We start from the raw sequence: 17593 nt of genomic DNA, 5'->3' as shown, positions 1-17593 counted from the left end.
TATGTCATTCAATTAGGAATGGATACCCTACATACAACCAACAATTCCGTTGTAATTTATATTTACTGAAATCTAAACCACTAAACTCCAAATTCTAAACCAAAAAGGGATAAACCAACAGTTATCAAAAGGTCCATAAATTTCAGAAATCGACAATCCTATTTCTACCCTAGAGCGAAGAGATAGAACCTGCAAACACATCAAAAATAGCAAACTTTAACAGTTATCAAGTTCATAAATACTAAAATTCGACGAACTCTAATAGCAATAAAAGAGATATATACAGATTTTAAACTTTTATGCAGATTTTGAAAAGATTCAAGTAACAAATACAATACAAAAAAGGTAAAGAGATTATTTAAAGATACAAATCTTACGTTTTGTTAGATCTTCTCTCTAAATCAAGATATGAATGACTCTTATCTCTCTGTACGAAGCGTTTTATCTAATGTGATGCAAGATAATGTGTATTGAAATTAGGGCTAATGGGTCGTGAAGGTTGGGTCAGATTTAATACTAAATAGAAAGTAAATTTTTAACTATAATAAAAATATATACACATGGAGCCATGTAGGTACCACCTAGGCCGATGAAAATGGTGACATGATACTTAACTGTACAAGGACAAATATGTGTCTAAAGTTGGATAGTAAAGACAAATATATCAAAAAGGTATGACGAACCATAAATATAACCCTTTTCAGAAAAGTACAAGGGCAAATATAACTTTTTCGATTTTTGAAATGTTGTTTGACACCCTTATATTAGAGGCGACTAGTCAATTTTGATTCATGAACATTAGAATAAGAAAAGCATTTTTGAGTCCTGGTTTCCCTTTGACAGTAACGAGAATAGGGGTTAATCGGTGTTGGGGGATTGAAGGACGGTAGCAGGGGGAGTCATGGACCCTGCAGCTGTCGATAGGATTATTGAGAAGCTATTAGAAGTCCGATTATCGAAGCCTGGCAAGTTGGTGCAGCTTTCCGAGTCTGAAATCAAGCAACTATGTGTTTCTTCTAGGGATATCTTCGTTAAACAACCAAATCTCCTTGAACTTGAAGCACCCATCAAAATTTGCGGTAATATACCCTATCTAGGGGAACTCTCCTTTTAACTCTTGCTCTCTCTATCTTTTGTGGTAGTTTTGTATCACCCCATGTTTGCTATTTTTGTTGCTTTTTGCTCTATGGTTGCGAGTTGTTTTAATGGCTAGTTTAGATTATATAGGCCCTTTGATTCTGCTTTAGAGGGAAAAAGGACATGCAAGGTTGTCCTCTAGGTAATCTGTTTTTTGTTTGAAGGAATGAGCTCTGGTTGTGAAGAAATCAAATCATAAAGTACTTTTGTGACATAGCCGCTGCCCTAGTGCTTTTTCTAAATTTTGATGTTTGCAAGACTGTCAACCCATGACTTGCTTCTTGAAATATCCTATGTTGTAGTTGCAAAACTGGGGATGAGAGTTCTTGTTCTCCAGCTTAATGAACCTGGTGAAATTTTAAGACAACAGTGGTTGTATTTGAATCCCTACAGAGTCTGATTCACCCTAGATATTATAAGTAAAAGAAGATTCATAAGAGAAAGTTCTGGTGATATGTGCAAATTTGACAAGTTGCTTGGATCATACTAATGCAAAACGATGTATCAAGAAAATAATATACTGATGCATAATGTGTTTGATTCTGGCTTGTGTCTTTAGAATGTTGAGGTGTGTATTACGGGTGGGAACAAAATTATAATGGTTTACATTGAGGAAAAACCACCACCCCTGAAGTTGACCTCCTCTAGGGATTTTGAACCTCTGACAATCCAAGTAAAGAATACTCTTTTAACACGATTGAAGATCCACTATCTACGTTAAGTGTTCCTTCCGGTGGTGGGTGATCCATTGCCACTGTCATAAGTGGTTACTGTTTACATCTACTCTTTTTACTTTAGATCGCCTTATTTGACTACTTTCCTTGGTTCATCAGAGGGTAGGTTACGATTTTCTAGTCAACAGCTCACCATCTCTTTCTGCATCTGGTTCACTACTAACTATGGCAGTTATCATGGTATCATGCTTATTTTGTCTCCTCTGTTGCTACACATTTGTTTTGGTTAGCAGTCCACTTATACTAGTTTTAACTCTTACTGCTTTCAGCGTTAGCTCTTTTTTATTCAATGCTTTTGCAGTGACCCATTGAAGTAGCGTTTGTTTGTGCAGGGGTTATTCCTCCAGTTAGATTAGAGATGTTGCTTATAGTCCATTCTTCAAATATGAAGTCATTAGTTAGTTGCAATCAAACAAGGGGTGTCAATGTTGTTTTAGAAAAATTATATCATGCTGATATCTCGGTTAATCTATTGCATATAACTAAAATTAGATTTTTTAAACCATCCAAATTTTCTTGGTTTTACTTCGTTATCTGCTCTGCTTGATTCATTTGTAGTATTCTCAGTTATTATGTAAAATAAAGCAGAGTTTAACGTACCACCAAATATTATATAAGTCTCACTACATTTTGCATTATCGATAAATAAAAAAGTTCAATTTTCATGTTCAACCCAAGAAAACTAATGAGTGATATTTATACTAGACTAGAAAGTAGTATACCAAATGAGCAACACTAGCTTTGCTCTACCACCAGTCCATCATTGGGGATATCAATTGAAAGCTTTGGCCTCTGTTAGTTGGTGTTGAGCAATGTCGTCTGATCATTGTTAACACCGTGGATGGTATTGGATAATCAATGGAGGTAGATGCCGACCTAGATTGGGTAGGATCCTTTTGTTTTGCTGCTGGTTAACCCATGTAACCATCTTTTGCAACAATTTTCAGTTGGCGTGTGCACCGTCCATAGTTTCTCGTAATATTGAATGGGCACGTTGATTGGTTCTTGTGCTCTCTAGCTCTTAAGTACAATTCAAATGATACCTTGTGAAAAATCACCAAAGGCATCGATTGTTAGCACCAGAATATGGTAAACTGGAAACCTACTATGACACTCAAGTTAGTCCTGTTCCTGAAGATAGGCAAAGTAATAAAATCACACAAAAAATGATGCACAACTAAAGATGATAAAATAGACAACAACATACCCAGTATAATCCCACCAAGTGGGGTCTGTGAGGGTAAAGTGTACACAAACCTTAGCCCTATCGTAAAGGTTGAGAGGTTGTTTTCGGTAGACCCATAACTCGAGAAAAAAGTAGCCCAAAGCAGTATAACGTTCAACATCAGCCTACCACCTTTTTTCCCCAAGGTTGAGCTTGTTCAATTGAAAATAATGGAAATGAAGAAGTCATGACATTATACTATAAACAGCCCGACAAATCTTCCTTAACAGTAGTCATAACAAGATGTAGCGATAATCGATGTACAAAATACAACAGATATTAACCCAAACTTAAAAGGACAAGAAACTACACAAGTAATACTACGACTAATATTACTGCTAATAGTACTAAGAATAAGTGAGATACGCTTAACTATCTAACTAAAGGAGTTGGAGTTTGGAGAGCCATTAGATCCTTTTGGCCATCTTTGGCTGGAAATATGAGCTTTGAAGTTGGCAACGGGAGGAACATTCTCTTTTGGCATGACAACTGGCTTGGACATGGTCCTTTAAAAGTTTTGTTCCTGATTTCTACACTATTGCTAGTTTGCCAGACATTAAACTTGAATCAGCTAAAGGAGTACATGGGTGGAATATCACTTTTAGAAGATTATTACATGATTGGGAATTGGGAAGAGTCGTGGACTTGTTCATGACTTAGAATCTTTCCGTGTCTTCAAAGAATCTGAGGATACGTTGTGCTGGGAATCTGGAAGTGATGGAGTCTACACTGTCAAATCTGCATGCATACAACTACCAGATTAGACAAAATACACAATTTGACCAGTGGCCATGGAAGTTCATTGGAAGACTAAAGCCCCTTACAAAGTCTTATAATTTTCTTGGCTTGTAGCAAGAGAATCATGTCTCACTCAAGAAAACTTAAGAAGAAGAGGATTTCATCTATGCTCTAGATGTTGTATGTGTGGTGCAGCCAGAGAAAACAATAGCCATCCGTTTCTACATTGTCCTATAATTGGACAATTCTGGCAACTTTTTTTGAACTTGGCAAGACTAAGATGGTCTATGCCAGCAACAAGTTGTGATTTTTTGAAGTGCTGGAACTATAATGGTGGTGCAGTGAGACAAAAGAAGTGGTGGAACCTTGTCACAGCTTGTAAATGGTGGACAATTTGGAAAGAGAGGAACTACAGTAGATCTTTTAGGATTACTGTAATTAGTCTCTTGTTTTAGCTTGTTACTACCTTTTTGGAGGTCTCCAGCATACCTTAATGCTGAGGAATACAACATTACCAGTTTCAAAAAAAAAAAAAAATTTCGAAGACAAAAGCAATCCTGTGCAGAAAGTCAAGATGAATTGTATTCTTTTGTTTCATTTTTGGTGTAAATTAAACTATGTACAGGAGATTGAATCACTAGTTGATATGATAGGTTCCTTCTGAAGCTGCAGTCCTAATCGTGGTTGGGTTTTTGTAATTGTAGACAGCACTGTTGTGGTGCAGATCTAATATATATACACATGTTACCATTTTCATAGAAAACTAACCTTCTACCCTAATTTGTTTCCTCTATAACCTCCTTTCTAAGGTCATGTTCTCATTAAGCTGAAGTTGCGTCATATCATGTCTAATCTCTCCTCTCCCCGCTACTTCTTCGGCAAAGGTAATGGAATGTAGATGTGGTAACTTACCATGTTTTAATTACAATATAGAAAAACAAGATAGAAAATGCTTACACCATTTGTTGGCCCGATGTCTTCTGTAGGACAAGGAAGAGGCAACTTTCCTATTTCTATATGTGAGTGAGAATTTATCTCGAGTGTGACACATATTATTGAGGGTGCTCTCACTTGCTCTTATTTATGTTCCACTTATACTATGCAACCACTATTGTATTGATTATTATGAGTTATTTGTCATTCCTTTTTCTCTTTTTGAGAAAGGTAACAATTGTATTAATCAAGAGTAAAAACGCCACCCGAATGGGCTGGGGACGGGTCAAAGCTCTTTCGGGATGGTGGATAAGTTTCAGAACATTGTTTCATTTATAGCGATGGGGCATGGGGTTAGAATGTCTCCTTCAGCGACCTTGTTGGTGACAAAAAAAAAGGGGTAGGGGGGTTGGGTTTATCAGAGAGAGGTGGGAAGCTCCTCAAATAGGATGGATGACACTAGAATGTTAATGCGTGAAATAGTTGTAGAGGCTGGATAGTCGCTGGTTTTCTTGGTGACATCAGAAAAAGCTTAAGATTGATGTAGCTCAAATCGTTCCTCCCCTCGCGGAATTCCCAAACCCTCTCGGCAGGAATCAGGATAAGTTTTTACCATCAACCAAACATAGTATAAATCTAATTCCAAACATAAACCTGGGATATCCCCACGTACCAAACGATCCCCAAGAGGAGATGAAAGAAAGCTTAGGATTGATGTAGCTCAAGCTGTTCTTTCCCTCGTGGAATCTCGAATCACTCCCTCTGGTTTCTCTCCTTCTGACTAGTCTAATTTTCCTTCAAAATTGTGTCTATAATGTGTGGGCACGCCTTAGGACTAAAGCACCTTTCCCAAACCAAACAGACTTGGATAGGACCAAAAACACCTTGCTATGTCGTGGTATGTGTGACCATGTGCATTGCCTAGACGAAACATCAAGAGTACATGAGTTTATGCAGGTAGTCCCAAAAAGACACCACCACATCCCAAGGCTTGACTTTCCATGCGCTGGTTGGGGGCATAAAATAGTGTCAAAATGTCTTTAGTCGGCCAATGGTGCACGCTCTCTGTCCTCGGCCCCTGGACATGATCCCAATTAGTTTTCTTTGACTTCATTCATACTTCAAAGCCATATTTGATCCTTTTTAGCTTCATATCATTCCATGTGTTCAAAATCATGTCCTACACAAGAAAATACAAATATTAGGGATAAAGTGAACAGATTGGAACTCAAACACACTAACACGTACAAAATATGCTGCGGAATATAGCTAAAACCATGCATTTCTTGCTGCCGATCAAATGTAATCATGGGAAAATGTGGAGAAGACAGCACATGGAAGACAAAAGAGAGGACTACTGTTCATGGTGTTGATGTCGGGAAATCTATGCAAATTTCTAGAATCAAGATTAGGTCAGTGTTGGAAATGGGCAAAAAATATCCTTCTCGAAAGACAACTGACGTAGGACATGACACTCTCAAGCTTTTATTTATGATGTTTTCACCTTAAATCAACAACAAAAGGCAACTATTAGTGAAGTATGGAATACACGGGATGGAATTGAAGTTTCAAGGTATTTTTTGATTGATTGGGAAGTTGACAGGTTTGCTGAATTTCACAACGCACTAAACCAGTTCACCGGAACTAACCAAGTCTCGACTGAATATGGCGGCTAGGGCATAACTCTGGAGTTCTCTCCATTAGAACATCTTATCACATGTTGAATCATGCCACTATTCTAACTAAGCAGTGGCCCTGGAAACATATATGGAGGGCAAGATTCAATGTAGTGTGGCATGTTTTGCTTGATTAGTAGCTATGAAGGCTTGTTTGACACAAGAAGGCTTAAGAGCAGGGGAGTACTACTTTGTTCTATCTGTCATTTATGTGGGAAAATTGCAGAAATGAATAGTCACCTTTTTATGCATTGCAGAGTGACTACACAATTATGTGGCATCTTTCCAACTATTTAGTATCCTTAAGTTGGAAAATGCCAGTGGATACACAAAGGTTTCTGTCTAGCTGGTACAGAAGTCTAGGCTCAACAGCTCAGAAAAGATGGAACATGATCCCGGCCTGCATATGGTGGATTATATGGAAGGAAAGGAATTTAAGATGTTTTGAGGGGAAAAAGCAACTCAATCCAGAAGATAAAACTAAGTTGTATTTTGCTTTTTCTTTTTTGGTGTAAGCAAAAGTACATAGAAGACACTGAGTCTCTATTACAAGCTCTAGAGTATCTATAAGACAGTAGAAAATTTGTTTGTTTAGAAGTTTTTGCTCCATACATTTGGTAAATATGGCCCACACAAATTTTAATGCATGCTTTTCACCACCTTTTTTTAACAAAAGAAGGTCAAGCACCCAAGGTGTGGCCTAATGGTCCATGAAGTGGGTTGAGAACCATGAGGTCTTAGCTTCAAATTCCAGTGGAGGAAAAATACATTAGGTTATTTCTTGCATCTGTCAAACCTTAGTGGATAGAGTTACCCCATACTTGTATTGTTGTGTCAATGAGAGGTAGCAAGTACCCCACGGTATTAGTTGAGGTGCACGCAAGCTGATGCTGATCCAGACACCAGGATTATCAAAACTAGAAGTTAGTATGCAAGTATGTGAAAATGTTTGATATGATATGAGAATTAGTGATATTAAATTCACTGAACTTTTGAGAGGAGGTAAAATTGATAGTCTCACAAATGAAGTAATAGTACAAAATGTTGTGCTAATCTGACTTGAAACCAGATTTATCTATTTAATAGAGTCAAGGGTAAGCCACCTATTTCCCTTTACTCGCTTCAGTTTTGTCATTTCCTCCTTACTCATGTAATTGTTTATTTTTTCGTTTCAGGTGACATTCATGGGCAGTACAGTGATCTATTGAGGCTTTTTGAATATGGTGGTTTTCCTCCGAAGGCTAACTACTTATTTTTGGGTGATTATGTAGATCGTGGGAAGCAGAGCTTGGAAACAATATGCCTCTTGCTTGCCTATAAGATTAAGTATCCTGAGAACTTTTTCTTGCTTAGAGGAAACCATGAATGTGCTTCTATAAATAGGATATACGGATTCTATGATGAGTGTAAGCGCCGGTTCAATGTGAAACTATGGAAGTCCTTTACAGACTGTTTTAATTGTCTTCCTGTAGCAGCACTTATCGATGAGAAGATATTATGCATGCATGGGGGTCTGTCCCCTGATCTTTCTAGTTTGGATCAGATTCGGAACTTACCACGTCCAACTGCCATCCCAGACACTGGTTTGCTTTGCGATTTACTTTGGTCGGATCCTGGTAAAGATGTAAAGGGGTGGGGCATGAATGATAGGGGAGTTTCATACACCTTTGGCCCTGATAAAGTTTCTGAGTTTTTGTCAAAGCATGACTTGGACCTTGTCTGTCGTGCCCATCAGGTAAAGGAACACTGTTTTGTATGTCCTTGTGTGCTTCTCCTCTGAGGTAATTGATTTGCATCTTTTTTTGCAGGTCGTGGAGGATGGTTATGAATTCTTTGCTGAGAGGCAGCTTGTCACCATTTTTTCAGCTCCCAACTACTGCGGAGAGTTTGACAATGCCGGTGCTATGATGAGTGTTGATGAAAACTTGATGTGCTCTTTCCAAATTCTTAAGCCAGCAGAGAAGAAAAATAAGTTTATGATGTGAGAAGATGTTTCCTACTTTTATCGAGGTCACTTTCTTCTCTGCCCTTAACATATAATGGATGCTGAGTTGAATATAACTGTCCCTCTTGTTTTAGTATTACTCATGTTCTAGTGATTCAGGAGGGTGTACCTTGTTAAAATCCATCTCAGCAACATCTGTGTTTCAAATTTTACAAAAGAACCATACTTGGTGTTTTTCAGTGATATTTTTGGGAGGAAATCTTTTTCAAACAAAAAGGATCTATCGCTTTTTTGCGAGTTTCATACTTCTACTATTCATTGTTGCTTTTTCCTATCTAAACTGTCACACCTCTTGTAGTAATACACACCTCATTGCTGTGTTGGCCAAAAATCTGAATGACTTGATAATTGGCCTGTGGGAGCTTATAAACCCATAAATATCGGTCAAGGTTGCATGTATAACAACTAATTGAGCTGAATAATTCATTTTAAAAAATCTATCTTCTCTTTTCTTTTAATCGGTCTCTTCCCCCCTTCATTTTTTCATCATTTCTCAAATTTTCTTCTTCTCCTCCCTGAACCCTAGAATTTTATACAATCCCGCAATGTATCCTAAAATTTACCAACCCTAGAATCTTATAGAATCCTAGATTTTTTTTATTACCAAAATCAAAAGCTAAACAATAATTTACGCTGAAAATTGAAGGTTAAAGGGGGAAAATCGAGGTTGAGCACTTTTACCCATTTAATTAAATTCACTAATAAACATCCTAGTTAGATTAGGTGGACAAAATTAGCCATGTGGAGTGCCACTTGGCACTCATTTTAAAAAACTAAAATGGAGTGTGTTCCAGACGCACTAGTAGCTCAACATCAAGGTGTGTTTTAATATAAAGGGAGGGATAATTTAAGTAGGAAAAGGGAACGATGGATGGTTGATGTATGAAACTCGCGAAAAAGTGATAGTTTAAGAGCCTGTTTGGATTGGCTTTTGACTTAAATCAAACGTCATAAGTTAGATATCCTAATTTATGGCTTATGACTTAATGTTATCATTTTAATCAAGTACTTGTAAGCACTTTCTTAATTTATCCAAATACGAAAAAGGTGCTTAAAAGTTATTTTGGCTCAAAAACACTTAAAATAAGTCAATCCATATTCCAAAGAGCAAGTGTGTTTTTGACATTAGCTCCTACAGTTATTGTTGAAGTGTAGGATGATCTCATCTAAAAGCTAAGCTACTAGAGAGAGCACTCTTTTATTTACTCAAATATTCTTGTGACATGCCCCCTCATGTGTGGGCTTGATTTTTTTTTATGAGCCAAACACGTGGCAATTCTTTTAGATAGTGGGTGGCAGTGAGGCATTGACCCAGAACCTCAACTAGTTCTGATACCATGTTCAAATGTTTGACTAACATTAGTATCTTAACAAATATCAATGCATTAGCCTTTGTTTAAAAAGATGATTCACCAATGTTTTTGGTCTGGTTGAGCACTAACCAGTAATTACTATTACCTGCTTGGTTATGTTAAAAAGGAAAGGAAAATTTACGATTTTGAAGTTTATGATGTAGGTCAGATGATTAGATAAATCAATTGGTTGATTCAGCTTATGTTAGACACATTATTTCTTGTCTGATTTCCAGCGTAGCTTGTTTTTATATTGTTTAAAACAGGTTTCTGTGTGTGTGTTTACGTGTTAAATTCTTTCCCCTTTTGGTCATTTTGTTCGTTTTCCATCACGGTTTTCATTTGTTCCTTGTATTTTCTTGTCTGTTCCTCTTGTTTTCCCTTTCTGTCTCGGTTGTTTTGCCTCTGGTTGAAACTTCATTCTAGAGATAACATGTCCTTTTAATTCTTGCAGAGGTCCTTAATTTGCCGTGGACCAGATGTTGTAATATCACCCGCCTCAAAGTTTGCTGATGATGGAAAGATCGCCACATTTGGTGCTTATTCCAGTTAGTTTGTTGATTGTGACTGTGCATGAGCAGATGCAAGAAAGCATTGTAGAACCTCTAAATTTATTCTGGTGAAAACAGAGGTTAACATGTACAAGAATATATATTATTAGACATTTTCTTTGCACTTTGATGCATAGAAGACTCGGCCTACTGCGCATGGAAACCAGCATCCTTTAGAAATAGCATATTAAAGTGCTGATACACAGGTTAATTAAGTCTATAATGCTGATGTTTAAGTAGGAATGACAATGGGCAGGGCGGGTGTAGGGTGTGGCAGGTTTGGTCAAATACAGGGCGGGGCGGGGCGGGTTTTTATAAATGCGGGTGTGGGGTGGGTGCGGGACGGGTTTAAACTAAAATCTTTAATTTTGTGTGGGGGCGGGTGCGGGTTGGGGTAATTTCTTTTGAACTCCTATACAGAAATAGAAATTAGGGCTCCCTCTCTATCTCTATGAGTTGCTAATTGCGACAAGACGAGTGATGATGAGTCAACGACAACTCCATAGTAGAAGCTAGAAGGACGGGTCTCTCTCGCCCATGATATTTTTCATCTCTCCATATTCAGTAGGTTAGGGTTCCCTCTTTGTCTCTCGCAAGTTGCTGATTGCAACAAGATGACGTTAGCTCCATAGCAGAAGCCAGAAGGACGGATCTCTCTATTGCGCAATAGTTTTCTTCATCTCTCCATATTCAATAATACTCTTAACTGTGATCGATTTATCTTCTTCTACAAAATCAAGTTGCAATTGGTATGGGTGTGCAGTAGATTATGGTGTTTGAGCTCCAATTTTGATCTGTCTGAACGTGATTTTTGTGTGAATCTGAGTGTTGGCCAACTTAGTTTTCTAAACTGATGGAGTATTAATTATTTTTAACATACATTTGATTAGTCACTAACCCTATTATGTGGTGTTGATTCTATCAACATTGGAATGGCCTATATACTTAGCATGATTTAAACATAAACCAGATCTACAACTATTTTCAGTGCCTCACTCCTTCCAAACAACCTCTTTATGCTGACCCTTTTTAATCATCTTCATACAAGCCATAGTGGGAGATTGGTTAGTCCACATCGTAGTAGACTCCATCCTACTACTTTGGAAGCTTTGATGTGTGCTTGTACTTGGTTATGGAACGAAATAAATAGTAATTAACTTTTCAATGACTTGTTATTTAATATTTTTTTCAGTTCTTAATACTTTAACCACAATCTTTTCTTCTTAGATTTGACTTCAAGCATTGATCTTTTTACCAGTACATGCATAACACCTTCACAATCTGATACAACTAGGGATCCTTTTCCCCTGTCTTGGGCATTGCGAGTTTACCAACAATGGCTTGAAGTTGAGGTGAAACATCACTGACCACCACTCCTTTTCGATCCAGAAGTAGCACTGGACAAAACAAAAAGTGAATCAAATGTAGGAAGCTTGTGACTGATGCTGAGTTCATAATACATTGACTTTGTGACTATAAGTTGTCTTTAAATTTGAAACTTAGTTACATATATAGTTACTTGATTATCTATTGAATGACTAGAATCAAGAGGTTATTGTGTTTTAAAAAGTGTTTTATATGGAAATATGCACATCTAATTGATGCAAAATGGAGTTACAATCAAACCTTTAGTTTTCTTTTATTTCCCTGTAAGGAATTTTTTTTTAATGTGTATATATGTTCTAAACTGACCATGAGAACTAAATAGATTATTAAATATAAGAAATTAAAGTGTATGAGAAACAGAAAGTTAATAAATTATAACATTATTATACTTCAAGTGTCAAGGCACTACATCAAAAATTATCATTAGCCGCTAAATATGTATTTTTAGCGGCAATTAGCACTCTCTGTATATGTTCCTAGAGCCTTTAGCGACATTGGTTCTAATGACACTTAACTAATGTCAGTAAAGACTTTAGCACTCTTTATTTAATGTCAATATTTAATGCCGCTAAAAGTTGTTTTTGTTGTAGTGAGATACTGTTTGCAGCGACAGATTGTTAAAGCTTTGCAGGGTGGGTTAATACGGGGCGGGAGAGGTGGGGCAAAGTCTTTGTGGGTTTATGTGAATTTGTCACGCACCCGCACCATTGCCATTCCTATGTTTAAAATGTCAAGGGAATATGCTCTTTAGGATTCTCAAATGATTTCAGTCGTAGCTGCTGCTTTGCTTGCCTAACCTCTAGCAAATGAAAATTTGTGGGAAATGAAAAAGAACACAACTTCCATGTATCAATTCTAAGTTTTGTTTTGAGAAAATTGAGGAAAGGGTATCAAATAAGTTATTAAATTAAAAGGAGTAACAACTTTGACCAGCCAAGGTCAAAGCCTCATTTAAATTGAGAATAAATTTAAATGGGATTAAAGTGTAATACTTAAAACTTTCTAAAATTAACCCCATTCCATTATTGGACTTCCCAACTGTTGACTCAATTTAAATATATTTTTCACTTTTATCTGTCACTTTAATTCAATCGTCTATTCTCATTATCTTCCTCGTCTTTCTCTCTCAAGTTCTTCAAGTCTTCTTGTGAAGCAACTGCTTAAGTTTCTTCAGCAAATGCCTTAAATCGCTACCTTATGTTGTTGCAGGAACTTAAGTAGTTGATGAAGCAACTACTTAAGTTGTTACATTAAATCCTTGGAGTTGCAACCTTAGTATGTTGTAGCAAGTTAAGTAGTTGTAGTTGATGAAGCAACTACTTAAGTTGCAATCTTGAGGTGTTGCAACAACTTAACTAGTTTATAAAGCAACTACTTAAGTTGTTGTAATAAATTCTTTAAGTTGCAACCTTAACTTGCTTACATTGAAGTAGGAAATCTCTTAAGTTGAAAATTTAAGGTGGTGCAATAACTTAAGTAGTTGATTAAACAATTGTTTTAGGTGTTGTTGTAAATCTGTGGAGTTACAACTTTAAGGTGTTGCAACAACTTAAGTAGTTGATGAAACAACAATTTAAGTTGTTGCAGTAAGTTCCTTGAGTTGCAACCTAAGAGATTTACTGCAACAATTTAAGTAGTTGATGAAGCAACAACTTAAGTTTCTACAATTTTAATTTCTTAAGTTGCAACCTTAAGTTGTTTTTGCATCAACTTAAGTTGTTACTGCCTAAGTTGTTGTAACAATCCACTCATTTGTTTGAAAAAATTATTAATTTGTGTATTTATTTAATCCATTATAGTAGTTTATTTTTGTATTTTATTGAAGAATTAGTTATATTAATTGATGATTTGTGTTTTATCTTATGTGTGTAGATAAAATGGCTCCAACGAAGAGAAACATTAATTCGAGCAATACTCCTAAAAAATCTAGAAGAATCTGTTCACAAGCTCAAAAAAATGTAGTAGAAGAAGAAGCAACATCTACTAATAAATTGACATTATTTCTTAAGCATGCCACAATGACAGATAGTGCTGCAGTCTAAAGCCCTAAACATACATATGATGGTTCTGAGGCCCAACATCAATCAACAAGGAAGCAGTCTTCACAAGAAGAAGAATGTGTAGCTAATAGAGCTAATTCTTCTTCAAAATAGGCAAGCACATCAAAACACCAAAATAATTTTGAAGGTAAAGATTTTCCTACTATCAAAGATGATGACTAGGTTGTCCATGCGGATGAATTTGTGTTGCGTGAACAAAGAACAAAATAACTTCTTGATAGGTATGTTCCTTCATTTTCTACTGTCGAGCCACCTCATGGAAGTCCTTCAATAAATCTAGTGATCAATTCTATTAAATTTTATATTACAATGTGCATATATCGAAGGATAAGCATCCCGATTTGAAGGGTGATGATGTTGTTTGATCAGGAATGAATTTTTTTCCAATGATTTTAGAAAGATCCTTAAGGATAAAAAATTAAAATAATTCTTCCGATCTAGTATATTTGAAAAGTATCTAAATCTGTTCGAGAAAACAAATGCACGATTTCATATGAAATTGGTATATCAACTTCTTCGACGTACAATTATTAGTGATAAGAAAGAAACTTTGGATCATCTATTGTGGCATGCCTATTTATTTTGACATGAAAGAATTTGCCACTATCACATTCTTAATATGTCATACTACTCTTAATGTTGTCAGTTAAAAAAGTCATCCAAGTATGTTAAGGTTGTTGAGAGACATAGCAAATTGCTTGAATTGGCTGGAAAGAGCTTCAAAGAGAAGAATTTGATTGCCCTTAGATCTAAAACCCGATGAGGTTGAAAAAAGTTACACAAAGTTATTGTGTTTACTTTGGTTTGTGCACAATTTTTTTGTGTGGACGTGATTCAGGCAAAAAAAATCCTTTTAACTAGATTGAGCTCTGTATTGACTGCAAAACATCTTGTGCCTATTCATGGGGCCTAAGAAAGCTTCAACCTCACCATTGAATATTTCTTGAGGGATTTGAGTCCAACAGTGAAAATCATCAATCTCTATGACTTTTTATGGACTTTCATGATAAATTTATTTAATGTTTTCTAATTTTATGATTATTGAGTTCATTATTCATTATTTTGATATTTGGTGATTTTGTTTTATATAGGTTTGGGCATTTGAAGTTATTTTTCATCTTCGAACTCAATTAAGGAATTATCACAAGAATAAACTTCTTAAAGAATTTTTAGATAGCTTGATGCAAAAAATAGAAAAACAAAATAAAGTGATTGACATTGATGATTCTTTTTAAGCACCATACTGACTCAGTAAGCATCATTCTATATTTCTATTTCGTAAAATTTATTTTGACAGAATACTTCTGCCTTAAGAAATTCGAACTTGTTGCAGTAACTTTCATAATTGTTGAATATTATTTAGTAATTGTGTCTAGTCGAAAAATTTATTGTGTATATCTTATACAGTTGTTATATCTATCTCAATGATTGCTAAATATATCGGAGCTATTACTCAGACACTTACAACCATTGCTGATGATAGGCATAACAACTTGTTCAATTCTCATACTTATTGGATATTATTCATTCAAGTGTGTTTCATTAATTTATTAGTGGTGATGGTGTTGGTGGTGGTAGCGGCGGTGCTGTTGGTGGTGAATTTCTCTTGGTAGTTGTGATATCGAAATACAATTTTCTTTAAGTAGTTAGGACGTTTGAAGTCCTCTAGAAACTTACTGCACCATTAAAGATATTCAACTATTGGTGTTGTTACCTCTAAAGTGCCTTCATGTTCTTGTGAATGTGAAAAATACTCCAAAAAGATGAATCATCTCTAGCGACAGCCATCAATACATTGATATTCAATATGAGTATTGTAACACCTCGGATTCGAAACGAGGCAAAATAGCAGCTTTTAGAAAATTGGAGAATTCTACCATTTGAAATAGAGAAATTTGGGGACTCCGTGGGGAAAGGAACCTATCGATGAAAGCTATCACACCTCAAGTCCAATTGCCTATCTTCAATGGAGAATTTGAATCCTTAGCTTCAAACCCTAGTTGAATCTTCTTCTTCTTCAAGTTCTAGAGAGAGAATATTTGAGAGGAGTTTTGATTTTCTTTTGGGATTTTAGGGGAGAATGAACTAAATGGGGTAAATTTGGGGTTAAAAGGGCTTATATAGGGGTTCTAAATGAAGGGAAAACGACACCACTTTATTTTAATTAAGATAAAAAATGTCACGACCTAGACCATCGTGAGTGGCACCCACACTAACCCTTCGGTCGGAGAACCATTACTACAACCCAAATGAACAACTCAACCAAAATACTAAGGCATTTAAAGATACAGAAGCAAGTTTAAATGCTAAGAAAAAAAAATAGAGTTCCATAAACTCCAAAAGTCTAACAAAACAAATGTGGAAATAACGCCTAGAACCTAAAAATCAATGTACCAAAACTCTAACAAAAACCATAAATCTAAACAAGAAGGGGTACAACCCCAAACTAACACAAGGAATCTAAAGCACTAGTCTAAGTCCAAAAATGTGGACATAAACAAAAAGAGAAATCATGGTAGCCCCGGAAGAACTGGCTCACCCTTGAATTCGATTGATCACTGATCTTCTAAGCGAGGTCTGTCAATAGCAGCCTGAAGATGTCATGTACTCAACAAAGAAAGAGCAAGTGCAGTATCAATACACAACCATAGTGTACTGGTAGGATCACACGGCTATCCCACTTAGTGCAACATACATAAGCCATTACAATATAATAATAACATGCATACACCGAACATATACAATAACAATATCATTTACGAATAATGTTCAATTAACAATTCTTAAAATACACAGTTATGCCAAGTCAATGGTCCTCTCATAGAACCCACACCCAAACTGTTAGTGTACCGGTACGTGGTACCCGTTCCAAGTTAGTGTGTCGGATCGTGACACCCATTCCAATATTTATTTCGGTACGTGGCAACCGATCCTTATTAGTGTGTCAGAACACAACACCCGATCCATTCAACAATCCACAATCACAATCACAATCACATAGTACATTCTCATAATCATACAATCAAGTCTTGATTCATGCATTCAATTATCCGTCTATCCTCATTTACGATTAGTGTGATCGATAATGTAACAGTCACATACATTCATGTTTCATAATGAAGCAAGAACAAACATATATCACACAACATGAAATCACAACTATCACCTACCTCGAAACAAGCTTGAATCCCCTAAGAAACTTGATTATTCCCTCTCTGGATCCGTTTCGCTTGTTCTTGGTCTACAAATAATTAATATAACACGGGAATCAATAAACAATATCTAATTGCCCGAATTAAAGTCAACACTATCAACCCTAGATCAAGCCCATGATCCCAATACCTAAATTAGGGGATTTACCACCATCCAAATAGTTCCAAAACCCTTTCTCAACAATAATTACCCACGAAACTAAGTTCTCCGGATCGAAAAATGGATTCGAGAAGTGAAAACCTTACCTTTTGCCTCAAGAATGGTGAAAACTATCAAGCAAACACTTGAGGTCGTTCCTTAGCTCTCAAAGTCGAAAAGTGCAGAATAAGACGTTTTTGGGGTTTATTTCCGACTTAACTCGCGACTATCCTGCCATGGCAGGCCTAATCCTGCTACAGCGGCCCCGCCCTGGCGGGAATAATTCCACCACAGTGTCTTGCACGAAACTAGTGATTTGAATTAAGAGTTCCAAACCCCTATTTCACAACACACCTTCAACTTATGACACTTAGAAACTACCCATCACTCATCCCCGAGTGACAAACTTAGGAAAAATAGGCTAGAAAAAGAATGGAGTAGTACC

At 36.3% G+C, this 17593-nt stretch overlaps 1 protein-coding gene across 1 annotated transcript; it reads left to right on the top strand.

Moving 5' to 3' along the window:
- Positions 1 to 784: 784 nt before the first annotated feature.
- On the top strand, positions 785 to 10533 carry LOC102590757 (serine/threonine-protein phosphatase PP1 isozyme 3). Its single transcript, XM_006346756.2, has 4 exons — positions 785 to 1079; positions 7619 to 8178; positions 8252 to 8453; positions 10255 to 10533. Exons 1-3 carry the CDS (start codon positions 902 to 904, stop codon positions 8426 to 8428), a joined length of 915 nt encoding a protein of 304 aa, XP_006346818.1. The 5' UTR covers positions 785 to 901; the 3' UTR covers positions 8429 to 8453; positions 10255 to 10533.
- Positions 10534 to 17593: the final 7060 nt, after the last annotated feature.

The sequence above is a fragment of the Solanum tuberosum genome, unplaced genomic scaffold (genome assembly GCF_000226075.1).
Source record: "Solanum tuberosum cultivar DM 1-3 516 R44 unplaced genomic scaffold, SolTub_3.0 scf00088, whole genome shotgun sequence".
In the NCBI taxonomy this organism is placed as follows: Eukaryota; Viridiplantae; Streptophyta; class Magnoliopsida; order Solanales; family Solanaceae; genus Solanum; species Solanum tuberosum.
The sequence above is the reverse complement of the archived record's forward strand: the minus strand, read 5'-3'. Positions and strand labels throughout refer to the sequence as shown.